General features: G+C 41.3%; 1 protein-coding gene across 1 annotated transcript; it reads left to right on the plus strand.

The window, feature by feature from the left end:
- The first annotated feature begins 1063 nt into the window (after positions 1-1063).
- LOC146004458 (sodium channel protein Nach-like) lies at positions 1064-20059 on the plus strand. Its single transcript, XM_083143314.1, has 6 exons — positions 1064-1069; positions 5051-5351; positions 7766-7819; positions 9285-9390; positions 18547-18653; positions 19908-20059. The coding sequence occupies exons 1-6, from the start codon at positions 1064-1066 to the stop codon at positions 20057-20059; spliced, it is 726 nt and encodes a 241-aa protein (XP_082999440.1).
- Positions 20060-22046: the final 1987 nt, after the last annotated feature.

The following is a 22046-nucleotide window of genomic DNA, read 5'->3' on the forward strand; positions in this document are numbered from 1 at the left end:
ACTTCTACACCGCTTCCTTAGCGAAAAATCGTCAAACGAAGATACGTAAGAATATAATGAAAATCATGTACTCAAAATTCTGGCCCGGAACCAGGGTTGTTAAAGGTCAAGGAATTTTAAATAAATTCATAGCCGGTCTAGGAGAGAAAATCAGCAAGCCCAAATTGGTTCTGGACTGTAAAGGCCTTTTATCTGCAAAGTATTTAAATGCAGTCCTGGAACTTTCTTTCCGGATCTGTTTAAATAGGATGCAAGTTACGCATTGAAATGAAACGATACGCCACTTGGACCGAATATGAATTGTGCGAGAAACCAAATTGAACCCATTAGAATTTAACTTTAAATAAATTCAATTCCCGTCAGGAAAAGAAAATCAGCAAGTGTGAATGGGTTCTAGGCCGTAAAGAAACTTTTTTATGTTTAAAGTATTTCAATTCGGTCCAGGAACCTTTTTTCCGGCTGAATTTAAATACGGTTCAGGAACCATTCTTTTCCGGATCAAATTAAATACTGTCCAGTAACCTTTTTGAATGAAACAATACACAACTTGTACCGAATTTAAATTCTGCAAGAAAAAAGGTTCGGATGACGCAGCGAAACCCAATACAACCAATTATAATTTATATGGACTTAACAACCCTGCATGAAACGAAACAAAATTTATTGACGAGGCTCCGTATTGGTTTATCAGGGGTGGTGTTCCCCTCGGGATATTTCTTGAAATTAAAAGAAAACGAAATTTAAACTAAAATAGGTAAGTTTTAATATATATTTTGCATACTTCTATTTTTGAGAAATTTGATTGGGCCTTATGGAGGAAGTGACTCGCTGTTTATGAAAGATTCATGACCGACATTGCAAGAGATATGGTTCGTTAAGTATGTTCCCATAGGAAGAGGTTCATAAAAATGAATTTTCTAGTACTTTATTCTTAAAGTGGCGTGGATTATTTATTGGTAACATTATTTTGTTTTGCAGAGAAGAATATACATTATCCAATCCAAAGGTCACCGCCAAAAATAGTGTTGTATTCAAATCTACTGTATTCTGGCATGTGAAAAGTATGGAGGTATGTTTCCTATTTATGAAATCTAAAATGTAAGGACAAAATCCTGTCATTTAACTCTAGATTTAATGTCACAGGAACGCATTTCTGAAACTTGGAATAAGAAATTCTATAATTTGTATTTTGTAATGTTCAGTAGTATAGTGTACCCTGGAATTTCGTAAGATATGAGCCAGATCATAATTCTCTTTTTTTTTATTTTCAGTCACTTCTGTATTTATTTATTTATTTATTTATTTAGGAAAAGATCCTTAACATAACCAATAGTTCCAATTACAAAGGATCATATTATATGTTACTATAACTTCATTCTAGTCCACACCCAAGCAGCAGGACCCCCACCCCGACCCAATGAATATCTGCCATAGATAGAGGCATGCAATACATAGAGGAAAGTGACCAAAGTAGAACCCCCGTTTTGTTTTTCATCCCTGGTGTCATTATGGCACATTATTTCTATTAGAATTTAATAAAATGGTTTCCTTGATATGTTTGCTAACGTTTTGAGTAACTTAATCCACCTTCAAGCGCATGATGCATTGCCAGTAAGCATTTCTGTATAAAGAGACAAAAAGTAACAACGAAGAAAAAGTGGCCAAGTCGGACCCCTCCTTTAACAAGTTCCAAAAATTGGAAAAGACTCAAAGAAATGCAAATATATGATATGTAGTAAACGAATTACATTTATTGAGCTTCCATAAAGAATATAGATGTACAAAAGTAATATCATATAGAGTACCAATATCCTAACTGCGTCAATCGCCCTTTCCATTTGTTGGACATCCCACCTTCTCCCACCTGCACTGCCTGATGTTCCCTTGAACATCTGAAATAATATGTAAGAGGACTTTACTAACGAGTAACGACCCTTTGCTTCAATTACAGTTGTAATGTTAGGCATTCATTGAGGGGTCCTACTTAGGGCATTTTACTCGTGGAGTTATTGTTTATACAATAAAACCACACGTATCATCAAACAAACCATTGCAATAATTTCAAAGTACAATACTTAATAGTGTCTAAATTGTAACAAGATTGCTACTTGCCTCTCTCTTAATTAGCAAAATTCCCACTGTTGTGCACCGATACACAAACTTTCATTCATGGCGGACTTCAGCACCTGATACTTGCACGTTACCTCTGATACCTTCCCTACACAATCTTTTCGTTATTCTTGACGTGTTTCGCCCATTGCCACCACGCGGCAGCACCTACTTAGGGAAACAGGAAGGGCTTAGGGAGTGGGGTCCAGGTTTGGTTATTTTCCTCTACATGTCGTGTATGTATCTAGACGCACATATGAGTATTATAATAACCCTTGGCTCAATAGACTGTGAGAGCCAGGGAGGGACCTACCGAATGCCGGCCTCACTCCTCGCACATGCCTCAGCAGAGGTGGACGATCATCCAACCAGTTACGGAGTGATGTGTGGTCCGCACGACGAACCCTCTGTCGTTGTTGTAGGTTTCATTCGTAGCTCCTGAATTTCCTCATGAAGATGGGTGAAATATCAGGGGAAAAACTTTTCACGTCTCCACCAGGAAACTCGAAACAGCGCTCGTCTCGTAGCCCGAGTGCAAAACCTGACGCATTCATTCATGCACATTCTGTACTATAATTACACTAAATGTAATCTTTGACAGACTTCTCTCGTCGTCAAGTGATGAAATTTTTTTTTAAAAAAATAAGAATTCAGGCGTTAAAAAAATAGATTAATTTATGACTGAGAAAGTTGATATGATCCATATTTTTATGTGACGTCACCAGTAGAAGATATGTCACTAATGTATTTATTTTTGTAAAAGAAAGCGTAATTTCTTTGTTTTATATGTAATATTGCACCCTGTTTGTAATATATATCTTTTGTTTAATGTTTATTGTATTTTATGCTCTGTTATGAGTAGTTTAATGTATCTTCATGTTTGCAAGAGTGCACTATAATTGCACTATTGATTATCAGGTTATTCATTATTGATATCTGGCATGGTTAAGTTTCGCCCTGTTAATATGCTAACATGTTGCCATACCCGATATTAAGTCGATGTCTCTAACATTTTAGGAATTATCGCAGTTTTGTATTCCATCACATATCTTGAACCCAGACCATATTGTCCAATTAGTTTGAAACAACTTAATTAGTTGTTGTTATTAAATCGGAGTCAATACTCAAAACCTTCGCCAGTCATGTCAAAATTATACGTCATTATGTCAGGGAGCGCTCAGAAAGTTCCAAGCAAGCGCCTACTCGTCTTCATATAACGTACATGACAGCTTGATCCATGTTTAGTAAATAAAATATGAACTGCAAGAGTTGCATAGATTTGATTATAAGAAGGAAATCTGTTCAGTCCTTTGTTTTGGAGATCTGTAACGAAGACATGTAAATTTATGAAATTATCTTAAAAATAAACCATCTTCACAAAAAGAATTACCCTTAAAGAAGCCTACTGAAGACGCAGATCTTTCTTCAGAAACAGACGTTGTTCATTTATCTAGGCTCCATTTCCATAGCCTGTGTGAATATGATTTAGTATATAACAGTTGAAGCCTCAACTGACGAGAGAGGGTGGCCTAAAGGTTCGAGAGAGGAACCGCCACGAAGCCTAGTTCAGTATGAGAGCAGCCTAAAGTGTCGCGATGGATGTTTCCGCTCACTTTCTTCGTCTCCTTCGAAGTGAGAGCTGGCGGTCGAGCGCAGGTCTCTCCCCAGCGATGCAGCTAAGCTATGATGATTTTAAAAAGGATGGCATTTGCTTTTTTTTATTTTGAGCGTTTTCCCTCATCAGCATCCCGCAAGTTGTCCCTTCCAAATTTTGCGTAACGCTATGCGTCGTACAGAATTAATATTATGCAAAAGAACTAGATTTTGTTGGGGGGGGGGGGGAGACGGCACAAAAAGAAAAGATGGGTTGTATTCCATTTGGTAATATACAAAATTGTCACGCATCTTAAGCGTACTGTGGGAGTATTAAATTGCGACTACTGAAAAATTAATTTGTGAAATGCTCCCAAAGTGGGAGGGGGGGACTAATTCAATTTAAAGCAATTTGTACAGAAGGGTATTCAATTTCAAAAAGAGCCTGAAGCACGTTGCAATCCCTCTTTACCAGTGATCTGAGGTCACAGGGATGATTCAATAACACATTTAGGTAGAGCTTAAATATACTTGTGAGTTGAACCTGCTCCGACTAAGAGATAGGAGATACGGATGATTGAATTTAAGGTTATTCACGCTTGTTCATGCCTGGTAGGCGAATGATGTTCTTGTCCAGATGCTTCTAGCTGAACGAATTGTGACTGATGCCAAGGTTCGATACTGTGACCCTTGGCTCACTATTCCGAGCAATCCCGCATGAATGGCTGCAGGCTTATGCAGCCGTAAACTTCGTACACCGTCGTTGTACTTTAGTTCGTTGTAAAGTGTATGAGTAAAATAAAAGAAATGAGAGCGAGCTCTAGGGCGAGCTTGCTTTCATAATCTTTTGCCTCGAAAGGTTATTACACCTTTCGAACACGCTGGATCATGTTAGATCCACGTATTTACCTCTCAGTCAATAGCTCTGAGGAAATAACGAAGTGTGCACATTCTTGAGATTGCTCGGGGGTCGGACAATTCCAGTGAATGAACAAGCATAAAATAATGTCTTGACGAGGTTTTCTCGTATTTTTAATCACCATATCTCTACAAGTTATTCACCTGTTGATAGATAAGTTGAAAGGACATGGAAAGACATCTATCACGCTTGGCAACATGATAACGGGAGAGCGATCTTATTTCGCAACTGAGATTGGTGACATTCATCAAGGCACATACCCCCGGAAATGCAATTGGTGGACAGATAGAGCTATGTAGTAAAAAGCAGGTCAGCCACCAGTTGCTCCTGCGATCAGTATAGTGGATATACACGATTGCGTGAACAAGAAAATAATTATAACGATAATGTTACACAGATAAACTGCATTGATTTGACATTCTGTTCCAGGTTGTCATTCTCTCCAATTACGAAGTCCCACTGACACGAGGATTCGGATCATCTTATGGTTCTTCAATCTTGGAAAAGACCTTGAAGGAACACCTGATGTACCTTCTGGTGTCTGAAGAAGTGGCTGATGAAGATGTCCGCTTAATCCCAGAGGAATCCAGAAAGTGTAGGTTTCCTGATGAGACGAATGGCCTGTGGGCGTTCAAGTACTACAGCTACTCCGCCTGCATAGCACAGTGCAGAGTGGAGGCCAAGATTAATCTCTGCAACTGCACCGATGTCCTTGTAGGACAAAACAGGGGTACGTACGCATACGCCACTTTCTACTTTCATACGTTGTAACTTGAAGACAACTGAATGATTCAGTACCTCAGTTACTTGCCTATCCTTTTTGACACTAGGTATTTGATTTGATGCTTTAAGTCCATTACATACACATAAAGGCTAATAGAGACTGAACCTACAGTATAGTGGTATCCGAACCACTGTGCTATGTGATTTCACCGGGTATCGAACCCCGATTACAAGGTGACGACATTATCAATACTCCATCGGGGAGGTATTAAGAGTGCTGCAGGGAGAGGATATAGAGCCAAATAGTTCGCACGGATGGCGCTAGATAGCGTCCCAGATAGCACGTAACTTAACTACAAGTTAAATCGAGATTCGATTTAACTTGCAGTTAACTTACGTGCTATCTGGGGTACGGAATTGAGAGCTTCTTCGCTCAACCAGGCAAAACGATAGGAAGCCCAGTATTACACGCATAACCGTAATTTGTCTCTCATAGTGGGCCCTCAAATATGGATCGTGAAGTGAAAGACGAAGTGAAATTAAAACTTCAGTGATTATAGTCATATCTCGATGCTATGTGATATATGAAAATTAAATAAAGTAGGTGAGCCAAAGGTGGCCATACTTAAGCTTCTAGGGCAATATACAAATCTTCAATGAGAGATAAATTTATGAAATTTTAGGTAACAACATTTACCATATAAATATTTTGTAAAATTGCTTGTAACCTTCCTTTCTTTAAAAAAAAAAAAGAATTACAAAACCGTTACAACTCTTCCCAAGGTCGCCCATGGATACTAAAGGTCGTGCACTGCTTATAGTTTCGTAGAAAATGTTGCTTGTGCTCAAGAAAACATATTTATTCATTTTTTATATAATTTATTAGAGAAATTGTTAGTCTCAAACTTTTGATTGGTGACATGCATTATGTACAGTAACAACGCATAACGAAATAAATAAAAGAATAACACCATTAAGCCTTGTTTCCATGATTATGAAAAACTAAATATGCTGACCAAGGCAGTAATTTATTTTATTAAAAAACATAAACTAAACGTTGAAAAGGTTGAAACGTTACGTTTAGTTTATGTTTTTTAAGAAAATAAATTACTGCCTTGGTCAGCACATTTAGTTTTTCAAAATAAAAGAAACACTTCTGCAAAAAAAAATATCACTGAATTATTTAATATACCTAGGTATAAACCCAAGATATTAATAACATTTAGTGATTCATGTAAGGATCATTATTAGGTAATCTTTATTAATAAAACTTATTTTAATGTGAAAAAAGTAAATTCCAGAGGCGAGTGTAACCCGTTCCCACGGTGGTGGCCCACCTTAGGAACTCGCTTCTGGATTACGTTTTTCAACAAAAATAGGTATCGTTCCCTGGACACAAAATACATTTTTACAATGTAACTATGTAATCAAAAATATAATTAAACGAGCTTTCAAAATATGTATAAAATATTAACATTCGTTAATTTCATGGACGCACACACACACATATTTCTTACCTACCTAAAAATAACAAGCACAACTAATGTGCTTACACATAACTTACATAAAAATGGCTGCTGGCAGCCCGAGGCAGTTCGTTTTCTGCATAGTGCACCAGAGGGGGACTGGGTGCATTGATGTAGTGCCATTTGTTAACTTTGTTAAATACTAATATGATTTTCGTTAATTGGGCCACCTTGGGAGCTATGGCCACCTTTCGCTCGCCTACCTTAGATGATTGTGGGCGGAAACTGCCAAGGCGGATATTTTACATATATGAGTCTACGATTATTTTCACACTAAATATTCCATCGTATACGCTCGAGGGTGAGAGACTAGGAAGGAGCACAGAATCCAGAAGGATGCAGACTCTACCCTTCACATCAGAAATTGAAGAGCAGCCCAAGAGCCGAGACAAGAAGGTTCTGGAGGAAGAAGGTTTGGGAGGCCATGGCCCGAAAACGAGCCGAAGCGCCATAGGTAACAGGTAACATTGATACTTGTTTATGGAATAAACTCTTAGTAATCTTAGAGTCACACATTTCAGTACATTCCACACACAAATATTTCCACAGAATATATATTATAGAGTATAATGTGGCATTATTTTTCGAATCACCTTATTCTTGATTGATTGATTGATTGATTTGGCGTTTTAAGTCCACTTTATGCACAGTAAGGCTAATCGGGACTGGACCTACAGTTTAAAGTGGAATCCGAACCATTATGTGCCTCCACCGGGTATCGAACCCGGGACCGAATCACCTTATTCAATATTTCATGTAAATTAAGAAAAAGTGTTTTATTTATTCATGGTGACACAGTGAATTTGAATGTTTTGTACGTTCTTTATCCGCAGTCACTTTTTAGTACTATTGCATGTAATTATCATTTCTAGTAATATACTTTTTGGTATTTCAGGGCAACAGAAGCTGTGCAAAGATAAAGGAAATACATGCTTAAAACGTTCAATAGGTAAAATATACTGAAATTTCTTAATTATTAGTGCATTTAACGTATATTTTATTGTGATGTACAATTTAGTATTGCAATTCTAATAATCGTAATATGGTCTCAAGAAAGTTATAACACGCTAGCATATTCAACGTAGCATTACGTTTTATAAGGTAAAATTCATAATAATCATTCGATAGTTTCGTTTGAGTATTCCTAAATAGATTACGAATAAAATGTTATTTATAATTAAGAATTGTGCCCCCCAATGAATGAACAACGGGAAACAGGGATAAATTTATATCTTTTAATATAAGCGTAACAACCTTTCTCGAATTTCAGCTCTTGTATTTTGAACACGAAAATTTGCAGTTGAATAACAATTCTTGCTACAAGTCATATAATAAATAATGTATGGCATCAAGCGTTTGCTGCGTTCCTTACAGAACCAAATTTTGAACAACATTTATGCAAATCGTCCACGAATGTAAATGCTCTATGTCCAATTTTTCAAAACACTTTTATTTTTCATTTTTTCAGGAAAGCCCTTTAAAGTTTGACATGATATATATTTATTGAACCTTTGTCACCGTTGCGCTGAAAGTTTGTATCATTGCAAAGACTGATATATTGAAGCTTATCTAGTTGTTTCGTTAGGTAGTTATGTTGTAATTAATAATTGCAATTTCAGATAGAACAATTGCACACAACACTAGTTTTGATTCGAGAGTGCCAATGTTCTATCTACCATTCTGGAAACGGAGATGAAACAATTGCATTATAAATTTGTCATTCAGTAACAAAGTAAAATAAATAATTCATATTTTTGGAAATCAATCAACTACTTTGATTCCACTATTATCAAAAGTTTTGTCTGCTAACAATAAAAGTAAGAAAGGAAGACCACTACTATTCCCAAGCAGCTCCCACAAGTCTGTCAATTCCTTACCCACAAGCGACTGAAGTTAGAATGCAAGTGATTTATCTCATGCTGGAATGGCGCTTGTGGTTGGTTGAGGAAATTGTCGTAAGGTTTCATTGGTTGTTGGAGTTGGCATTCTCGTGGCTGCTTCCAAATTATGTACATGGACCACAAAACATATCAATATTGGTAGTATGTGGGCATCAGAGGAAAGCAGAGATGAAACAATTACATCCTAAATAGACTACAGCCAAGATATCTCCATTTGTTTACAATTTGGAGATAGAACATTTGCATTATCAATGGACGAAATGTCAAAACTAGTTATCTCACCTAAGACCTAAGTTACCAACAACAAGTGCTTGTAAAAGTGATAAATCTCGCGCTTGTTAAAGGTATTTACACAAAAAGCTTATTTTTAAACGCTCCATATATTATAGTGTTATTTAAAGTGGTAACATCGTTGGGTTGAATAATCGGTTGTGATTTAAAATATTACGCAAATACGTACTTGAAACATACTTATGTACTGTACGTATATATATTAGTTTGCCCTCCTTGCAGATCATCTGGAACCAGTCAACACATTTGAGCCGAAAGAACATGGACTGAATTGTAACTGTCCTCTATCCTGTATACAGAAAGATATATTGTTCGTTGGAAACGTGCCGTGAGTATAACTATTATATAAATACAAACAATTACTTGACTTTGATTTGATGTTTGTTATTTAGTGTCGCTTTTCTGTCACTTTTGTCTAGTCGCGATGATGAGGATGGGTGATGATATGATTAAATTGATGAAGAGGCAAAAACACCACCCATGCTCAGGCCGGGATTCGAACCCGAGACCCCTGAAGTCGTGATGCGCTGTGAAAAATTCTCCGCCGCGGAGTTTCACACAATTATTGATTCACAGGTCTGCGATGAAAAAATTGTTTCAACTTGACTGGCTGATTGCTATGAATTTTTTCGCGCTGATTACAAGAAAAATAGTAAAAACATTCCCTCACGTAGCATTTTTACCCAAAACGCGATTTTTTAATTTGACACCCCACGTATCGCCTTATATGGTAAGTAAGCAGTTAGTATACCGCGTTTGTTAGAACCTGTCCAGTTTTCCGCGCTAGCGATCGCTCGACAGTTTCGGTGCCAATGAGAAACGAGGAAAATGTCGTCTGCTGGGCTGCGAGGAGCGAATGTAAGGCAGAAGAGAAACGCTTACGTAGACGCTGTTGCCACTTTCCCGTTTAACTCACGTGTTTTGTTTGTGTCTTGTTGAAGAAGCTTGTTTTGTAAGCATGGTGCTGATTAGTGTGCGTTTTAAAATATCCAGGACCAGGATGGAATTTACTCTGGTGATATTTGCTTGTGTCCTTTTTGTGTTTAGTGCCACCTTAGCTGGAACATTCACGAAGGGGAATTGTGTATAGTTGTGCATTTCCGCGTATTTTATTCACAGCCTGGCTTCGGCTTTCCCCAGCACGGAGTTCACGCGGTCTGCAGCGGCAATGCCGCGTGGTTTCTGCTAGAAAAGCCAGCGATCAGGAAGCGCGGGAAGCAGGACAGGTTGTAACAAACGCGGTCCGTAACTTAAAATAAGCTGTTCCTCATAACTTTCAATTTATACTATTGAGACAAGGATATATGAGTGAATGACCTACTTGGTCAGAGATTTGGGTCTATCCAAAGAGTCAGCAGAGCTCCTTGGCTCCAGATTGTAGCAAAGGAACTTTTTGGCTCCAGGAACTTCATTCTACTGGTGCTGTCAGCGAAGAACAGGGTGAAGGGTTTTACCAGGACATCAAAGAGATGGAACGACGGTATCAGGGCAGCTGGAGCATCAACAGATGGCGAAGAACAGTGTGAAGGGTTCTACCAGGACATCAAAGAGATGGAACGACGGTATCAGGACAGCTGGACTATCACCAGATGGCGAAGAACAGTGTGAAGGGTTCTACCAGGACATCAAAGAGATGGAACGACGGTATCAGGGCAGCTGGAGCATCACCAGATGGCGAAGAACAGGCTGAAGGGTTCTACCAGGACATCAAAGAGATGGAATGATGGTATCAGGGCTGATGGAGCATCACCAGATGGCGAAGAACAGGCTGAAGGGTTCTACCAGGACATCAAAGAGATGGAATGATGGTATCAGGGCAGCTGGACCATCACCAGATGGCGATGAACAGGGTGAAGGGTTCTACCAGGACATCAAAGAGATGGAATGATGGTATCAGGGCAGCTGGAGCATCACCAGATGGCGAAGAACAGGGTGAAGGGTTCTACCAGGACATCAAAGAGATGGAATGATGGTATCAGGGCAACTGGAGCATCACCAGATGGCGAAGAACAGGGTGAAGGATTCTACCAGGACATCAAAGAGATGGAATGATGGTATCAGGGCAGCTGGAGCATCACCAGATGGCGAAGAACAGGGTGAAGGGTTCTACCAGGACATCAAAGAGATGGAATGATGGTATCAGGGCAGCTGGACCATCACCAGATGGCGAAGAACAGGGTGAAGGGTTCTACCAGGACATCAAAGAGATGGAATGATGGTATCAGGGCAGCTGGAGCATCACCAGATGGCGAAGAACAGGGTGAAGGGTTCTACCAGGACATCAAAGAGATGAAATGATGGTATCAGGGCAGCTGGACCATCACCAGATGGCGAAGAACAGGGTGAAGGGTTCTACCAGGACATCAAAGAGATGGAATGATGGTATCAGGGCAGCTGGAGTATCACCAGATGGCGAAGAACAGGGTGAAGGGTTCTACCAGGAAATCAAAGAGATGGAATGATGGTATCAGGGCAGCTGAAGCATCACCAGATGGCGAAGAACAGGGTGAAGGGTTCTACCAGGACATCAAAGAGATGGAATGATGGTAACTGGGCAGCTGGAGCATCACCAGATGGCAAAGAACAGGGTGAGGGGTTCTACCAGGACATCAAAGAGATGGAATGATGGTATCAGGGCAACTGGAGCATCACCAGATGGCGAGGAACAGGGTGAAGGGTTCTACCAGGACATCAAAGAGATGGAATGATGGTATCAGGGTAGCTGGAGCATCACCAGATGGCGAAGAACAGGGTGAAGGGTTCTACCAGGACATCAAAGAGATGGAATGATGGTATCAGGGCAGCTGGAGCATCACCAGATGGCGAAGAACAGGGTGAAGGGTTCTACCAGGACATCAAAGAGATGGAATGATGGTATCAGGGCAGCTGAAGCATCACCAGATGGCGAAGAACAGGCTGACGGGTTCTACCAGGACATCAAAGAGATGGAATGATGGTATCAGGGCAGCTGGACCATCACCAGATGGCGAAGAACAGGGTGAAGGGTTCTACCAGGCCATCAAAGAGATGGAATGATGGTATCAGGGCAGCTGGAGCATCACAAGATGGCGAAGAACAGGGTGAAGGGTTCTACCAGGACATCAAAGAGATGGAATGATGGTATCAGGGCAGCTGGAGCATCACCAGATGGCGAAGAACAGGGTGAAGGGTTCTACCAGGACATCAAAGAGATGGAATGATGGTATCAGGGCAGCTGGAGCATCACCAGATGGCGAAGAACAGGGTGAAGGGTTGTACCAGGACATCAAAGAGATGGAATGATGGTATCAGGGCAGCTGAAGCATCACCAGATGGCGAAGAACAGGCTGACGGGTTCTACCATTACATCAAAGAGATGGAATGATGGTATCAGGGCAGCTGGAGCATCACCAGATGGCGAAGAACAGGCTGAAGGGTTCTACCAGGACATCAAAGACATGGAATGATGGTATCAGGGCAGCTGGACCATCACCAGATGGCGAAGAACAGGGTGAAGGGTTCTACCAGGACATCAAAGAGATGGAATGATGGTATCAGGGCAGCTGGAGCATCACCAGATGACGAAGAACAGAGTGAAGGGTTCTACCAGGACATCAAAGAGATGGAATGATGGTATCAGGGCAGCTGGAGCATCACCAGATGGCGAAGAACAGGGTGAAGGGTTCTACCAGGACATCAAAGAGATGGAATGATGGTATCAGGGCAGCTGGAGCATCACCAGATGGCGAAGAACAGGGTGAAGGGTTCAACCAGGACATCAAAGAGATGGAATGATGGTATCAGGGCAGCTGGAGCATCACCAGATGGCGAGGAACAGGGTGAAGGGTTCTACCAGGACATAAAAGAGATGGAATGATGGTATCAGGGCAGCTGGAGCATCACCAGATGACGAAGAACAGAGTGAAGGGTTCTACCAGGACATCAAAGAGATGGAATGATGGTATCAGGGCAGCTGGAGCATCACCAGATGGCGAAGAACAGGGTGAAGGGTTCTACCAGGACATCAAAGAGATGGAATGATGGTATCAGGGCAGCTGGAGCATCACCAGATGGCGAAGAACAGGCTGAAGGGTTCTACCAGGACATCAAAGAGATGGAATGATGGTATCAGGGCAGCTGGAGCATCACCAGATGGCGAGGAACAGGGTGAAGGGTTCTACCAGGACATCAAAGAGATGGAATGATGGTATCAGGGCAGCTGGAGCATCACCAGATGGCGAAGAACAGGGTGAAGGGTTCTACCAGGACATCAAAGAGATGTAATGATGGTATCAGGGCAGCTGGAGCATCACCAGATGGCGAAGAACAGGGTGAAGGGTTCTATCAGGACATCAAAGAGATGGAATGATGGTATCAGGGCAGCTGGAGCATCACCAGATGGCGAAGGACAGGGTGAAGGGTTCTACCAGGACATCAAAGAGATGGAATGATGGTATCAGGGTAGCTGGAGCATCACCAAATGGCGAAGAACAGGGTGAAGGGTTCTACCAGGACATCAAAGAGATGGAATGATGGTATCAGGGCAGCTGGAGCATCACCAGATGGCGAAGAACAGGGTGAAGGGTTCTACCAGGACATCAAAGAGATGGAATGATGGTATCAGGGCAGCTGAAGCATCACCAGATGGCGAAGAACAGGATGACGGGTTCTACCATTACATCAAAGAGATGGAATGATGGTATCAGGGCAGCTGGAGCATCACCAGATGGCGAAGAACAGGCTGAAGAGTTCTACCAGGACATCAAAGAGATGGAATGATGGTATCAGGGCAGCTGGACCATCACCAGATGGCGAAGAACAGGGTGAAGGGTTCTACCAGGACATCAAACAGATGGAATGATGGTATCAGGGCAGCTGGAGCATCACCAGATGACGAAGAACAGAGTGAAGGGTTCTACCAGGACATCAAAGAGATGGAATGATGGTATCAGGGCAGCTGGAGCATCACCAGATGGCGAAGAACAGGGTGAAGGGTTCTACCAGGACATCAAAGAGATGGAATGATGGTATCAGGGCAGCTGAAGCATCACCAGATGGCGAGGAACAGGCTGAAGGGTTCTACCAGGACATCAAAGAGATGGAATGATGGTATCAGGGCAGCTGGAGCATCACCAGATGGCGAAGAACAGGGTGAAGGGTTCTACCAGGACATCAAAGAGATGGAATGATGGTATCAGGGTAGCTGGAGCATCACCAGATGGCGAAGAACAGGGTGAAGGGTTCTACCAGGACATCAAAGAGATGGAATGATGGTATCAGGGCAGCTGGAGCATCACCAGATGGCGAAGAACAGGGTGAAGGGTTCTACCAGGACATCAAAGAGATGGAATGATGGTATCAGGGCAGCTGGAGCATCACCAGATGGCGAAGAACAGGCTGACGGGTTCTACCATTACATCAAAGAGATGGAATGATGGTATCAGGGCAGCTGGAGCATCACCAGATGGCGAAGAACAGGGTGAAGGGTTCTACCAGGACATCAAAGAGATGGAATGATGGTATCAGGGCAGCTGGAGCATCACCAGATGGCGAAGAACAGGGTGAAGGGTTCTACCAGGACATCAAAGAGATGGTATGATGGTATCAGGGCAGCTGGAGCATCACCAGATGGCGAAGAACAGGGTGAAGGGTTCTATCAGGACATCAAAGAGATGGAATGATGGTATCAGGGCAGCTGAAGCATCACCAAGTGGCGAGGAACAGGCTGAAGGGTTCTACCAGGACATCAAAGAGATGGAATGATGGTATCAGGGCAGCTGGAGCATCACCAGATGGCGAAGAACAGGGTGAAGGGTTCTACCAGGACATCAAAGAGATGGAATGATGGTATCAGGGCAGCTGGAGCATCACCAGATGGCGAAGAACAGGGTGAAGGGTTCTACCAGGACATCAAAGAGATGGAATGATGGTATCAGGGCAGCTGGAGCATCACCAGATGGCGAAGAACAGGGTGAAGGGTTCTACCAGGACATCAAAGAGATGGAATGATGGTATCAGGGCAGCTGGAGCATCACCAGATGGCGAAGAACAGGGTGAAGGGTTCTACCAGGACATCAAAGAGATGGTATGATGGTATCAGGGCAGCTGGAGCATCACCAGATGGCGAAGAACAGGGTGAAGGGTTCTACCAGGACATCAAAGAGATGGAATGATGGTATCAGGGCAGCTGAAGCATCACCAGATGGCGAGGAACAGGCTGAAGGGTTCTACCAGGACATCAAAGAGATGGAATGATGGTATCAGGGCAGCTGGAGCATCACCAGATGGCGAAGAACAGGGTGAAGGGTTCTACCAGGACATCAAAGAGATGGAATGATGGTATCAGGGTAGCTGGAGCATCACCAGATGGCGAAGAACAGGCTGAAGGGTTCTACCAGGACATCAAAGAGATGGAATGATGGTATCAGGGCAGCTGGAGCATCACCAGATGGCGAAGAACAGGGTGAAGGGTTCTACCAGGACATCAAAGAGATGGAATGATGGTATCAGGGCAGCTGGAGCATCACCAGATGGCGAAGAACAGGGTGAAAGGTTCTACCAGGACATCAAAGAGATGGAATGATGGTATCAGGGCAGCTGAAGCATCACCAGATGGCGAGGAACAGGCTGAAGGGTTCTACCAGGACATCAAAGAGATGGAATGATGGTATCAGGGCAGCTGGAGCATCACCAGATTGCGAAGAACAGGGTGAGGGGTTCTACCAGGACATCAAAGAGATGGAATGATGGTATCAGGGCAGCTGGAGCATCACCAGATGGCGAAGAACAGGGTGAAGGGTTCTACCAGGACATCAAAGAGATGGAATGATGGTATCAGGGCAGCTGGAGCATCACCAGATGACGAAGAACAGGGTGAAGGGTTCTACCAGGACATCAAAGAGATGGAATGATGGTATCAGGGCAGCTGGAGCATCACCAGATGGCGAAGAACAGGGTGAAGGGTTCTACCAGGACATCAAAGAGATGGAATGATGGTATCAGGGCAGCTGGAGCATCACCAGATGGCGAAGAACAGGGTGAAGGGTTCTACCAGGACATCAAAGAGATGGAATGATGGTATCAGGGCAGCTGAAGCATCACCAGATGGCGAGGAACAGGCTGAAGGGTTCTACCAGGACATCAAAGAGATGGAATGATGGTATCAGGGCAGCTGGAGCATCACCAGATGGCGAAGAACAGGGTGAGGGGTTCTACCAGGACATCAAAGAGATGGAATGATGGTATCAGGGCAGCTGGACCATCACCAGATGGCGAAGAACACGGTGAAGGGTTCTACCAGGACATCAAAGAGATGGAATGATGGTATCAGGGCAGCTGGAGCATCACCAGATGGCGAAGAACAGGGTGAGGGGTTCTACCAGGACATCAAAGAGATGGAATGATGGTATCAGGGCAGCTGGACCATCACCAGATGGCGAAGAACACGGTGAAGGGTTCTACCAGGACATCAAAGAGATGGAATGATGGTATCAGGGCAGCTGGAGCATCACCAGATGACGAAGAACAGAGTGAAGGGTTCTACCAGGACATCAAAGAGATGGAATGATGGTATCAGGGCAGCTGGAGCATCACCAGATGGCGAAGTACAGGGTGAAGGGTTCTATCAGGACATCAAAGAGATGGAATGATGGTATCAGGGCAGCTGGAGCATCACCAGATGGCGAAGAACAGGGTGAAGGGTTCTACCAGGACATCAAAGAAATGGAATGATGGTATCAGGGCAGCTGGAGCATCACCAGATGGCGAAGAACAGGGTGAAGGGTTCTACCAGGACATCAAAGAGATGGAATGATGGTATCAGGGCAGCTGGAGCATCACCAGATGGCGAAGAACAGGGTGAAGGGTTCTACCAGGACATCAAAGAGATGGAATGATGGTATCAGGGCAGCTGGAGCATCACCAGATGGCGAAGAACAGGGTGAAGGGTTCTACCAGGACATCAAAGAGATGGAATGATGGTATCAGGGCAGCTGGAGCATCACCAGGTGGCGAAGAACAGGGTGAAGGGTTCTACCAGGACATCATAGAGATGGAAGAACGGTGTGAGGACAACTGGAGCGTCACCAGATGGCGGCCTACTGCTGGACGTTTCACAGCGACCTGTCGTAGATGACTTACAAGAGGAAAATCTCTCGAAGGAGCTTTAAAGAGATGAAGTAACGGTATTACAAGGACTTGTAGCAACTCGATAAGTGACAAACTCAAAATTTGCAGGTATAACGCTGGATATTTTATTTTTATGTCAATTAAATATTGTCCAAATACACGTTTTTACCAATTTTTCTTAATTTTTAACTCAATTTTGTGAAAAATCCTTACGTGATGGAGAAAAACGGGGGTCATTTTCCGATTCAGCGCACCTAAAAAAATTGATATCAGTTATTGCGGTTAAGACAATTTTCAAAAAGTCTCAAAACGCAGGCCTGTGATAATATAACCTACTCAAAATGGACTGCAATTCTTAATTAAGAGATTGATAGTTGAAGTTATAGAAAGGTGTGATAACTTTTCTTGCTCTCATTAATAGTTCCAGCCGATGAAAGTAAAAGAACGTATCTATCGGTAACAATAAATACTCTACGGCCTAAGCAATATTCATTGTCGTCCATAGTAGGGTACAAGTGTTGCAATGCGTTTATTTGTATAAAAAGGAGAGAAGTTCTGTGATTTAATTAACCCTGATTATTTGTAAGGGTGAGGGAAACACGTGGGAAATAATTGTCCTCGATCTTCGTTGAAGATACGATCGCATCAATTGCCTGGTATATCTGAGTAAAACCTACTTAAAACCTGCCAAGCTGGCCAGTCGTGCGAATAGAACATGGACGTCAGAAAGGAGGGGGCAATAGAGCAATAGGGGAACGTAACTATCCATGGAAAATGATGTACGCCTGAAATTACATATTTCACGCATACGAATTCATTACGTTCATATTAATTTGCATTAATTTCTGTAGGGATCTAATACTTAAAAAAAACTGAGGCATTGTTTTCTTTGGGGGGGGGGTGCCTCCGTTTCTCCCCTTGGGAAAAATATTCCTTATTTTCCACCCCTACTCCCTCACTCACCACCACCCACCACCCTTAAAAAATACCTCTGGACATCCACGAGTGCATGCCTGCTGTTCTAAACACAGCTTCTCTAACTTATTTTCACATTATTATTCATCCTCATCGTCTCGATTAGCCAAAAGTTGCAAAAAAGCGAAACAAAATAACAAACAAATGTACTATTGGCTATTTATTTTCACATACTAGCACACACTCGATATGATAATACTCTTTTCATATCCAATCAAAAAAGTGTAGAGTGTAGGTGCATTTATAATTTACACCCAGCTTTAGTGGAATTTGTTAGAGAGTGCATAAATGAATTGTAAAATTTAGTACTTTTCTTGTCGGAACTCTCTTTCTATACTGTGCTACCAACATAAAAATAATAAATATTTTCTAACTATAATGATATATTTATATTTTTTTAAAGTGGAAAATTGGCTGATGGTGGCAATTTTACGATACTCACAGTAGTCATTGAACTCGCACAAACCAGGCGAAAAATCCGAGTTATTAGAGGAATGGATGATATAGCAGGTGAGTGCCAAAGGGGTATTATAAGTCATGTGTGTATCCTAATTGTGCAATTCTGTTATGATTCCAGTTCTTTTTGGACAGTGGTTCTATATTCGTCACTTCTCACGTAGACATTGTAATTTTTGAGGTTGATAACAAAGTACGGATGTGTTTGTTTTTTGGTTGGTTGATTAAATGAATGATTTGGTTTATTTTACATCCCTATCCTACCAAATTCGGCTAAACGCGAAGTTGATGATCTGTGATGATCTGATGAAATAGATGAAGGGACATCCACAAAGAACACACATGCCCAGGCAGGGATTCAATTCAGATTGTTATGAACTTCAAAAAGAAATTAAACTTTCATAACATAAAATCATTCTCACATTAGCCGGCCCCGTGGCGGAGTGGTTAGCACATCGCGCTACAACGTCAGGGGTCCCTTGATCGAATCCTGGCCTGGGCATGGATGTTTGTGAGTGTCCATTCATCCATTTCATCATATCATCACTCATCCCCATCTTGGCAAATTAGACAAAAGTGGCACAAAAAGCGAAGTAAAATTAAGCAAATCAAATCAAATCATTCTCACATTAAATCCCTGCAGAAGAAGACGGAGTTAAATAAAACCTCTAGATAAAACTCGCATGTAAAAAAGTTCCAATGCATGATACGTTAATTTGAATATTGTGTCCCAAAAATGACTAACAGGTGCAAGTATTACAAAATGCAATAGCAATTCGTAAAAACTGTCAGTAGAGACAAACAGTGGAACAGTGAACTCTCAGGAAATATATTTGTGTGAATAAATGGATGAATCTTTGACTCGTTTTCAATATGTTAATATTTTCTTATAGTTAGTGTTAATAAAAATAATGTGTATTTATCCACTCTTAAAAAGAGAATGAATTTTCTGGTAAATATGTGCAGTACATTTGTTTACAACTTGACATGAGAAACAAATTTTAATTTCCACAAAGCTATTTATCACTATGGAAAAATTATGGTGGAAAAGAGTTACAAAAGATAGATGATGTACATACGTGTATAATGTTTAACTAGTATTATTATATGTATTGATTTAACATCACTGTCACTAACATTTAGACATGTATTTGAATTCTGTCCCCATGTATGAGTTTCCCAATAAGATTACAACTGTCTGAAAATCTGTTTGGAATTTATACTTGGTAACACAAACCATAATTTGACCAAAATGGTAAAATTATTAACATATGTGATCACAACTTATTTTTTTATATTTACTTGCAGTTTCTGTTGGAGGGGTGTTCGCTTTGTTTATAGGAGCCAGTTTAATGAGTGTTGCTGAGATTTTGTATTACATCTTCATCAGACCAATTTTCCTCTGCCACAGACATAAACAGAATGCAAGAAACCGTCACTTGAATATCAAAAGCATTTAGTCAAGTTTGTGGTGTAATATGCATACATGTATGTAGTATGTATGTTTAACATATTGTAGACGGTAGGGTGCAAGCGACGCACGAACCTTGCCTAATGCCCACGTAAGCTCAACGTCAAACGTCCAGCGCGACAGGGAGGTCATACACCTACCTCCTATATAAGCACAGGAGCAATTGCGTGGAGCTCTCTTTTGTCTCTGTTGTCATCGAAGTGTAAGTGTATTGGGCTGGTAATCTTAGGATACGCTTTGTTCAAGGAAGCGTCGCTGGATTAGGCAAGGTGAGTGAGTGAGTGTGCCTTCCGTTTACAATCCTTACCTCCAATCACATCAATAAACCTAATGTGTAGAGAGTATCGGTCATTGTAATTTTCAGTCTGCCTTATCCCGGTACAATCTCTACTCTCCCGGAGGATACACGGTTAGTGGAGCTACGGGATGCGACGATCCGGTGTCGTCTTGTCCTATAGCGGACGCCGTTCCCTTGGAGAGAGCAGAGACTAATGGCCGTGTGCACGAACGAAAATCAAATTTTAAACTCGGATCGGGAAAGGATCACTGGATAATTCCATTGCACGGAGACGGTTCAACACTTGATCGCGATCTAGGAACATCAAAACAAGTTTATCTTCTGATCGGCCATTCGCGACCGTTTTGGTGTCTGATCCCGGTTCACGATACTGACGCTTCGACTGCAGGCAGTTGTTTCTTAATATAAAAAGAGCGGAAAGTGATATCGAGGGCGTGCAAACGCTAGAGATGTTGGATGTACAATGCTGATAATTCGAGAACTACATAAACTAAAAACTGCCAAAATAATAATAATAATTTGTGGTTCTGTGGTGCAAAGTCGTAATGTTTCTAAATACTGTACTTTCTAGTATCCCAGAACACAAAACCTATATAAATGTCATATATTACGTGCAAGTGCAAGGTAAATTAGAACAGAGCAATGTTTACGATATTGCTACATGGTGTTGGAAATATGATTGTATAAATTTACGAAAATACATGTTACTGGCTATTTACACGACACGACAATATAAATATATAAGAATTAAGAAATGAAAAATTCAAATACTTACCACAGTACAGTATAGAAATAATAATAAAATATCTTTATTGAGCGGGCGAGGTTCAGCGTACGCTGTTCTCTCAAAACTCTCATACATTTCGTAAGGCATTAAAGTCCCGTAGAAGAAGGTTCCATGCTTTCTCCTTCTCCTCTTGTGTTGTGCCGTCAGTTCATTTTTAATATTATTATTTTTTTACATTCCACTACATCCTTGTACATGTTGACAAGGTTGATTAGTACATCTCTCAAATTCAGATAAGTTTGCAGCCCGAATTATTTCTTCTCCTACATGTTGATACTTTAACACATCACATTACTCTATGGGGTTCTTGATTGTCATTTGTTTTAGCCAACCAATCACGTATAGTCTTACAAATTAATCTCGGATCAGTTGAACGGAATCTTGTGAACGTCGTTTTTCGTTGGTGCAATGCAAATCTTTAAATCAAGTTCATTTAGAGTGGATTAAAATTGATCTCGTTCATCTGAACTTCGAAATAATCGGCGTTGGTGCACGCGGCCATAAATGGTGGAGGCTAAAATATGTATGCACGCGTATATATGCGTAACCAAATGTATAGTATAATGAAAACAGTAAATCGAATCCATCATATAGTAGCATAACTTGTGAATTCATTTGAAAATATTTTCAGATATCTATACGTATATGTTTGTTCCTAAATATCAATGATTGTGCTTTTAATAAACTATAAGTTTACATACCTTTCTCTTATAGTGAATTAAAGACAAAACCAAGCAGAAATAGAATTTGTGCACTTTTGTCATTGCAGCAACAATAAAGAATCTAGTAATTAATATTATGTCAAAATCAGAAATTAACCATAAGTAATAAACATAATTCGAGCTACTATAATGTAATATTCAAGCAATAGACAATAAAATAAATACATCC

The sequence above is a fragment of the Lepisma saccharinum genome, chromosome 21 (genome assembly GCF_977018435.1).
Source record: "Lepisma saccharinum chromosome 21, izLepSacc3.1, whole genome shotgun sequence".
NCBI classification, from domain to species: Eukaryota; Metazoa; Arthropoda; class Insecta; order Zygentoma; family Lepismatidae; genus Lepisma; species Lepisma saccharinum.